Below are 9077 nucleotides of genomic sequence, written 5' to 3'. Positions count from 1 at the left end.
GAGTAGTACCGTCGTGAGACCGTACGGGTGTGGGATGAAGCCCACACTCGCACTGCGGGTACGTAGGCGGTAGGTCCTGCTTGCAGGACCGGTGTCAAATCCAAGACGCTTAATAAAAGTTGGTAGAATCGGGCTCCCGCTTGCAGTGCGGCGCGAAGGGATTACCCGAAGTCGAGGGCGCTTCGGCGTCTGGCAGGGGTGCACATCACAGAGGTGCACCACGGGGCGTAACGACTCCGCCTTTCCGAAGTTCGTGGGTTGGACCCACACACGACCATCGGGGTGGCAGTAGTTCGTCAGTCCGCCACGCTCGATGGGAGGGCTTTCGAGCCCGAGGACGACCAAACCTAAATTGGTACAAGAGCAGTCTCTGGTGAGGGGGCGCACCAAGCACTTTGTGCAAGAGACTGGCACTTGGGAAGTGGTCTGGTCCTGGCCTAGTCTGTGTATGGCCGGGGGAGGCTGTTTTGGCAGGCCGAAAACTTCTTAACCGAAGCGTGGCCTTGTGGTAGAGCATCCGCCTCGCATTCGGGAGGTGCTGGGTTTATCCCCAGTGCCGCCGGGTACCCACCGGTTTCTTTAATGGGTACAAGATTTCCCCTGGCCTGGTGCTCGGCTCTTCTAGGGTCAAATGCTTGGGAAAAGGGTCTTAGACCAAACAGTTGCCTTGACGGATGAGTGATAAGTTCCCCCGCCAAGCAACCATAAGTCCGCCTCGTGCGGCATAAGCCCAATTTGTGGCCCTTTTTTTTTTTTCCACACGACTCTTTGCCCACAGTGACGGGATTTGAAAGCGCAGGCTCCTTTCCCAAGCAATGCAGCCCTAGGAAGCCGAGCACCAGGCCGGGCCATAGCTTGTACCCATTTTGAGAAAACCGGTGGGTACCCGGCCGGAGGCGGGAGTCGAACCCACCACCTCCCGAAGCCGAGGCGGGCGCTCTGCCACGAGGCCACGGCTGCGGTGTGTGTCACCAATGAAACTCGTCGTATTATGCCATCATCAACCTTCACCCCCCGTTTCCCTTACTTCCCCTTCCCTTTCACCTGTGTGGAGTAGCAGCCCAGGGCCATGTTGCCGACCTCTCCACCTTTTCCTCTCATTAAAATTCCTTTCCCTCTCTCTCGTGCACAACCAGTGTTCCCTCGCTCTCCCTCGCTGCACAAAGAGAACACAAATACATGTAAGGGGACTTAAAAAGAAATGCCTAATGCTAACGCTTTTCTGCAGAATCACTCGCCTTGAACATCTGTACTTTTGTTTCGAGCACTGATGATGATACGGCATTTATATATTTCACAAAATAGGCGGCAGTCTTAGTATGGGCGGCTAGTTCACAATTTGATTTCGTTATGAGGCTCGTGTATGAGATGGTTGATTCATGATGAACTTCCGTATGTAGAGTGGTAGGACGGATGCGGTACAGCCTGCAAACATCCTTGGGAAGTTGTTTCACTGCCCTGAGAAAGTGGCTATCTTCCTCCATGTTCGTTCATCCCTGGCTTTGGATTAGACGTTGGGAGTGACTCTCCAGCTCATCTTTCATCACCTTAGGCTAGTGCTTCTACTTATGCTCGATCTTTGAAGTGTGCGCGTTCTGGACACGCCAGCAAGGTTGGTAGAGAGCGCAGTCCAAAATAGGATCACGCACTGACGTTTCAGCATGCGACGATTGGATTGAAGCCGGGCAAGCCTGGCTTGGAGCATGCGAATGGGTCTCACCGTAGTTCAATGGACACTAGAAAACTCAATTTTTGTTCTCCGTAAAGTTCGACTCTCTGGCTTTTTGTGGCTCTATTGTTGTTTGTTGGACAAGAAGAGGCGTATTTATTGCTGTCAAAATTAAGTTCCGAAATTTTCCCGCGTCTTCAGCTAAACTGGTAGGGTCAATCCCGAAAATGACTCGGCGATCACTGGTGTAAGTGAATGGTGGTACAAGCTTGCTTCAGAGAAAGACTGTTATGTGTTTCAATATTTCACTTGAGAAAGCGACTGGTCACGGCGATACCTGTAGTTCACTTTTTTTCTCGCTTTTATTGCTTATAAAAGCTCCGCTTTCAGTGACACTATCCTCTTTGTCTTTAAAACGCAGTCATCTATCGATACAGGCCGATTTTAGTGTTTTCTGTCTCCCTTTGCGGCAGTTCAGCTCATAGTCCGGAGTTGTGGCTGGAAAGTGGAATATTTATGAAGGAAGCACGGTGTTATTAGCACAATGCATTTGTTTACCTTCTTTTGGCGAAAAAGGAGTGAAGAAATGGGGAATCGATGTCATTTTCTTGCGAATATTTTCTCTCTCGTGAGAGTGGAAGTGCATGCTTTGTCACCTGCCTTAACTGTTTCAATGTTCTTTCGTTCATTTTCCTGATTCGGAAAGTTCTTTATATAGAGTGATTTCAGCTCTTTGACTTTTCGGCCATTCAATGTGGGCACGTGCTACAATCGCAGGGCAGGGGAAGACAAGGAAGAGGAGGCAACCGCGCTCCTGTGCCACGCGCACTCGCGCCCTTGGTTCGCCCCGCGCAGCAACGGTCGTCCTCGGAGGGCTTTGCCGGTCGAGGCCGGTTCCCCAGCGTCTTGCCCCGCTGGGCGAAGGCCAAGTCGGCAGAGTCGCTTTCCGCACCTCCCGAGGCTGAGTCGAGCTCCTGGTTTGCCTGAGGATTCGACGGCAACCGCCGAAATCATCGCACCAGGAGCCACCCGAGCTGTCCGCGGAGGCTCACCTGAACGAATATGGAGAGCGACAAGTCCAGGAGTTCCAGGAAAGCTCCGAAGCGATTGTCGACCCCTAAGAGAAGCAACACCGACGAGCCGAAGCCCAAACGAACTCCGAAGAAAGCAAACCCCGGCGAGCCTAAGCCTAGGCGAAGCCGGCAGAAGGCAGTGGTGCCCGCGGACACTGTATTATCATCGCCCGAGAAGCCAGGCGCCAACCGCCGGTCGCCTGAACTCCATGCACCGAAGAAACCCGTGGCGCCAAAAGATGACGTACCGAAAGTTACTGCTCGCTACTCAGGCAAGTCACCATTGCAGGAGATGAATGCCGCCGCCAAGAGCCTCCCTGCCAAAACGGTGGCTGATGTCCCTAGCACGTTTACAGGCGAGATATCGGCCACCACCGACGCCGGTCCATGCACACCTACGAGCCACCGCCGGTCGAAGATCAAATCTCGTAGTTCCGGAGGTGGCCACCGCAGCAGGCATCACCGGTCGCAAAGTAGCGGGGGTGGTCGGCGCCACTCCCGATCCCGTCGCCGGACCCGGGCCGGGTCCTCCAGCCACAGCGCCTCGGGCAAGACAGCTGCCAAGAAGCGTGGCCGTTCTGGATCGAAGTCTTCCAAGCGCAGCGCCGGCCGGAAGCGCAGAGGGAGGCACCATCACCGCTCAACGGGCGTGTCTTCGGACAGCGATGCCGCGAAGAAGAGCCGCAAGAAAGGCCGGCGTTCAAGGTCTCGCCATGGCAGCCGGAGGAAGCGCGGGGCCACCAAGGAGTAGCAGAAGATTAAGCATCATCGGACGGTGAGCTGCAGGGGAGAAAAAAAATCTGGACAAGCACAGGTTTCCTCGAAAACCAAGGAAGGACTCCGGAACCAGAGTGGACTCTTTGTGCTAAAAAAAATCTATTTGAAATGCTCCAAATTCAAAATCTCGCCAGGAAGCCCGCCAGCGAAGAACGGGCACCGGTATTTGAAGCACCCCGCGGGCAGACGTGTGACAAATACGCTGATGTAACAGTGCTGAAGCGAGTTGCCGCGAGGAAATCGTATGCCACGTCGGAGCTTGCCGTGGTGCTTTTGAAACAAGACTAAAATTCGATGGTGATGATCTTTTAATGCTAATAAATGGCATTATAGCTAGCTCTGAAACTGTGTTCCTTTCTTCATATTTATGTGTTTTAATTGCTCTCATCAGAATTTTAGAAACTCTGTACGCCATATAAGTGGGAAAACATCCCTTTCACTCGTATTTCTCGAATTTTTCATCAGCCATTTTGTTTTATTAATTTTGATAGTTCTGTACAATTAACACTGCCTATGTGCTCTACAGCGCGTCGTGCCTCCGTGGAAGATTTTATGGCATTTTTAATGTGGGACCACTTGGGGCGTTTATGGCGTAGAGAAATGAACTAACAAATCGTAGCACGATCAAGAATAAGAAAATGGAGATTTCGTAGTAACCTGCTTAAGTAGCACGGTCATTAGATCCGTACACTTATTTACGAAGCTGAGCTTCTCCTTCCCGTCATGATAACTTCGGACGTGTCCAGAATAAAGGCTGAAACTCCAAGCGGAGCAATCGTCTATAATATCCGAATCTTGAGCTATAGCGACAGAGGCAGGGCGTGAGAGTGCGCACTAGCTGCGCGGCCCCCTGAGACCAAAGCAAAGAGCTCACAGCAATCGCGTGAACAAAAGCGCATTCTTTCTTGTATACCATTGACTTGAGGGTGCATTTGGCACGTTTCTAGTTGGCAAAGCAATGCGAATTGCTACAGGCGCAAAAGTTTCAGTAAATTGCTTCTCATACTGCAGTCAATGGGACAAGGGTCCCATTAACTGCAGTACGAGTTCCTTGCATTATTGACGACCGTACAACAATAATTTTGCTGTAGCGTAGGCAGAGGGATCGAAAAAATTAAACAAAATTTTATTTCTACGGTCTATAGGGGTTTAACGTTCTAAATCGACTCAGGCTATGAGAGACGCAGTTGTGAAGGACTCCGAAAATTTCGACCACCTATGGTTCGTTAACGCGCACAGACATCGCGCAATACACGGCCCTCTAGAATTACGCCTCCATCGAAATTCGGCTGCCGCGGCGGGGATCGGACCCGCGTCTGTCGGGTCAGCAGCCGAGCGCCATAACCACGTAGCTAGCCACCGCGGCGACTGCTAAATTTAGTTAAGCAATACGTCGAGGTGGTGTGTGCGATGTAAAGCCGTGAGCAGCACACTGACTAGGTTTTTGCAACGCGTGTTAATCTGCTCGGTTTGCTTTTGCCGTCCACGCTTCTCTCAGTGCACGTGAGAAAACTAAAAGAAGAAATCATCATAAAACAGTTGGCGTTACGAGAGACCTTATATCCAGGGTTTTTGACATGTATGTTTAGTTTTGGTGTAGTTGCAAAGCTTGTTTTATGTTTTAAGTTTTATTAAAATATCCGAAAGTATATCGGTTACGCACAGGGTGAGTGCACGCCAGCTCCGACGTGGCAAGCAGCATTGCCAGTGGAAGCCCGTGCGGCCGACAATGGCGCCCATTCCAGGCCACCGTTCTTGAACAAAGCGGTAGCAAATCTAAGCAACGATGGGAATACGCCGCTGGACATAGCCTACGCGCAGCGCGACTACTTGGAGCTGACACCAGGCGACGGCCTCGAGGACCTGACGCTGCTGAAGCCTGGGACACATGGCTGCGTCCGGCACGTTCAAGGTCTTCGTGAGCAGGACCGACATACCACCCAAGGCCATAGAGATGCTGGAGACGAAGTAAGCCCCAACATCGCGCACACATTCACTTTACTAGGAGGCAACCGCACAAAGAATTGGCATTAATAATGAAGGCGTCGCAGCAGTGTTCCGCATAGGTCTTTTCATTCTCCTGGTCTCCTGTACGCGAGCAAAACTCGAAAACCGTGAAAAATCTACCGAAAGCAAGCCAGCAACCTCGATGCTACTGTATAGTGTGTATCCTGCGACCCGCTCCTGCACATTTATCAGGAGCGTGAAAATGGTCGCGTTAACCTTCATAAGGCACCTCGCTCTTCATCGCCGGACAAAGAGGCACTCTTTAAAGAAGAGTGGAGATCTTTGCCTCGAAATGAGCCGGACAGCCTATGCATATGGATTATAAAACATGAATTTATGCATACTCAAGCAAAAGTCACGCGTGCACCATGCACACAAAATTGTTTACTAGAAACAAACAAGTGCTACGTGCCCAGGGGAACTCAAGGAGGCTTTCGGTGTGCGCAGCACTGAAGACCATTTGCATGTGAATGTAACAATTTTGATGACAGAGCGCAGTCCTCTGCATTATAGGTAACAGGGCGTAAGGTGATTACAGATTCAATTGACATGTTATATGTGTTCACGAACAGATTTGATGCTAGGCACATCAGAGTTTTAGATTGGATTGGAGTCCTTATTGTTGATCACATAATATACTGTTTTTAACACACTTAAATAAGGCTATAGTGTCTGGCTTGAGGCCGAAAAGGATTTTGGGAGTATGAAGATAACATATTTTAAAGGCACAAGAGCATCTACGGCTAAAGAGCGCCGTGTACATAGTTACTGGTCATGTCAAGTTCATGACATATGGCGTTGGTGAAGAGGATTCAGTGAATAAAAAAATACTTGCGTTTCGTCTGCCATACTGGTTGCGAACGGGCCAAAAAGAAAAAAAAAAGTTTAGAGTCAGTGTGCCGTTCGGGAACGCTGAATGTTTAAAATTTTTAAATTATGAAAGTGGAGTAACACTGTGTTCCAGTCAGCGGCGCTAGACTAAGAACGGCGTCTTGTGCGCATAAAAAATTAGATGCTTGCGTTCTACCGCTTCCTGTGTTTTTTTATCATCGATTGCTAGCTTACTACTTACAGCAGGGAAGCTGACTACATGTACGTTGTCAATAATACGTAATGAAAAGGGGTTGAAGTTTCTGGTTTAAACCCCAAAAAAGTGATAAACGTATACGCCGAACTCATTTTCTGAAATTTGGTTTTAAGCAAAAAAAGTTAGAATGCTTGAGATGTAATCCACAGCCTGCTGGCTACTGAGGACAAGTTACAAACGGCCACAAGAGAGAATTTAACTAAGTTCGGAAACCAGGAGCGTTGTGAGACAACGGGATAGTTGTTCGTTTTGAAGCATTGTCCCGCTACTTTAAGCAAACGTCGGGTGCCGACCGAAGCGCTCCACTACCTCGCCAGGCTTCGTCTTATAGTGCTGCCCTTTCTGCTCACAGACTGACATCACCTTATCGCAGCCGTTACTCGGTCGAGGAGTTTTCGCACGGCATGTAAGAACGCTGACAACGTTTGTACCCGTAACAGGCCGCCATCAACTCGAAACCACGCGCAAGTGCCGCGAAAAAGTCTCATGTCCTGGCTTCCGCGACGGTTCATAGGCACTTTCATTGCTGCCGTCATCACGTGAACTACGTGATTGGACGCTTTCTGGCTGCTTCTGGCTTTTGACCATGGTCACTTTTTTTTTCTTTCCAATCCGAAACTATTCTTCCGAAGCGTTTGCTGCCTTCACAGTTGGTTCTGTGAATGAAGGAGTGGGCAGTGTGTCGTAAGCAACAAAATACACTTGCATTTATCCCAACCAGCTAAAATTATTCCAAAGTGAACTAAGCGAGGCAGGTTATATGTGCATTGCTCCCCTGATTCTCTGGATTATATTCTTTTTTTTTTTGCCTCGTTAGCAACACTCTTCCGTTTACGTTTTTGTATTGTGGTCCCATTACTTAACTACCACGCTGTTACTTTTTTTGTGTGTGTGGCGATAGTATTTCTTATTGCTACTACTTACTCTATAGATATCGCTCGCCATGATCGTTTATGCAACACGACTCACCTTTTGAAACCTTTTGATACGCAGAATCGGCATACCGTTACATGACCATTCGTGCATTACTTGCTTACACTTAAGCTGCTCTTACTAAAAGCAAGAAAAGATAAACAATTTCTGGAGTGGCGAATATGCCGCCGAAAAAAAAACTGGAATTCTTCCAGGGCAAATGATACTCACCAAAAAAAAAAACAGAAAACTGAGTTTTGAAATAAACATCGAAAAACGTCCGCCAAATTTCCACCAAAAATACAAACTGGAAAGTTCAACGCCTAGTTATGAACAAAAACAAAAGGCAGTAGTGTCATCTACCAACCAATGTTTTTTTTTCTGTTTATTGCGCATAAATGGACCTCTGTCTGTTCCTCGCTTCTCTAATTCTCTCTGGATATTTTTTTCCTTCTTTTCTATGAATGCAAATAATGTACAGCATATCTATTGAAGTTAAAGGCAGATGTCTTTTTCTAGCTAACGCTTGCGTACTGAAGATGCGCATAACAAGCAGGGAATTGTTTTTCTTGTGAAAATTCCCCGTATGACATGCGCATGGGACGAACAACGTTCAGAATTCTGGAAATAGGCTCAGTTCTAAAGCATGCTCCTTCACCTACCACTAACCAGACAATGCCAAGTGAAAATGGAAGTACGCATTTATATACTGGCTTCCACTTCTATGTTTACTGTGCCGAAAATAAACTTTTGCCTTCGAGAGTGCTGCGACAAGTAGGCAAACTTCTTAGCGAACAGGAGAGCTTATCGCAACGGCAACTGTGACTGCAGATGTTGCGCAAATTCTGCTTTGGTTTTATAACAAAAAATATTCATTCAGTACGAGCTCAAATAATACGCAAATAGGTGAACTAAAGTCTTTATTTCTTTCTTTTCACTGAGTGATCCTCAGCTACTGCTCGAATTTATACACTCCAGAACTAGTTGAACCGAAGTTGAACGTCACCAGGCCCACCCTTAAAAGTTGCCTTTCTTGTAAAACAAATACGCATCCAACTCTCCCTTAAAGGCTTTGTTGCCCTTTACGAAGGTCCTAGATAAGTTAAACCTGTCTCTGAAACATCTCCATCATATCACTTTACTACGGACCATGAAGTTGGAGGAGTGGCCAGATGCGCATTTATCCAAGTCGAACCGGGTAGGCATATTTCGTCACACGATGAGGTGGGCAGGGCTATCTGGACTCTGATCGGTGCACGTTTACATGAACCCTGACCAAGCGCGTGAGCAAGACGGGGACAGAATGGCGCGAAGCTTAGTTTCTGGCCCATTAAACACGTACTTCGTGTCATCTACGCTTATAGTAGCACGCATCTGCTGTTGCAAGCTCTTGCTGAGAGTGAGCGAGTGGAACCGGAAGGGACGCGTTAGCAATCACATGAATTCGACAACAGAATTACGAACCGACAACCGGTGCTGTCGGCATCACGCTACCAAGTTCATGTTGTGCGCATGTACTGCGTGTTCGTGTCGCGCGTTCGCGAAGCGCCCC

The 9077-nt window shown here is 48.5% G+C and overlaps 2 protein-coding genes across 3 annotated transcripts in view; both read left to right on the top strand.

Annotated features, from left to right (window-relative positions):
- The window catches only part of LOC149352873 (glyoxylate reductase/hydroxypyruvate reductase-like), a 106308-nt gene that overhangs the window by 73987 nt on the left and 23244 nt on the right, over positions 1 to 9077 (top strand). For both annotated transcript variants that reach the window (XM_089582086.1, XM_089582087.1), the window contains exon 2: positions 5185 to 5487. In XM_089582086.1, coding sequence (XP_089438212.1) covers positions 5408 to 5487 — 80 coding nt within the window. In that variant the 5' untranslated portion in view covers positions 5185 to 5407. The remainder of the gene's footprint in view (positions 1 to 5184; positions 5488 to 9077) is intronic.
- LOC149352874 (uncharacterized) lies at positions 2680 to 3621 on the top strand. Its single transcript, XM_089582088.1, has one exon. It carries the CDS (start codon positions 2732 to 2734, stop codon positions 3491 to 3493), a length of 762 nt encoding a protein of 253 aa, XP_089438214.1. The 5' UTR covers positions 2680 to 2731; the 3' UTR covers positions 3494 to 3621.

Source organism: Amblyomma mixtum, chromosome 3 (genome assembly GCF_055824585.1).
Source record: "Amblyomma mixtum isolate Tamu chromosome 3, ASM5582458v1, whole genome shotgun sequence".
NCBI lineage: Eukaryota > Metazoa > Arthropoda > Arachnida > Ixodida > Ixodidae > Amblyomma > Amblyomma mixtum.
This window is presented reverse-complemented; position numbering and strand designations above follow the sequence as displayed.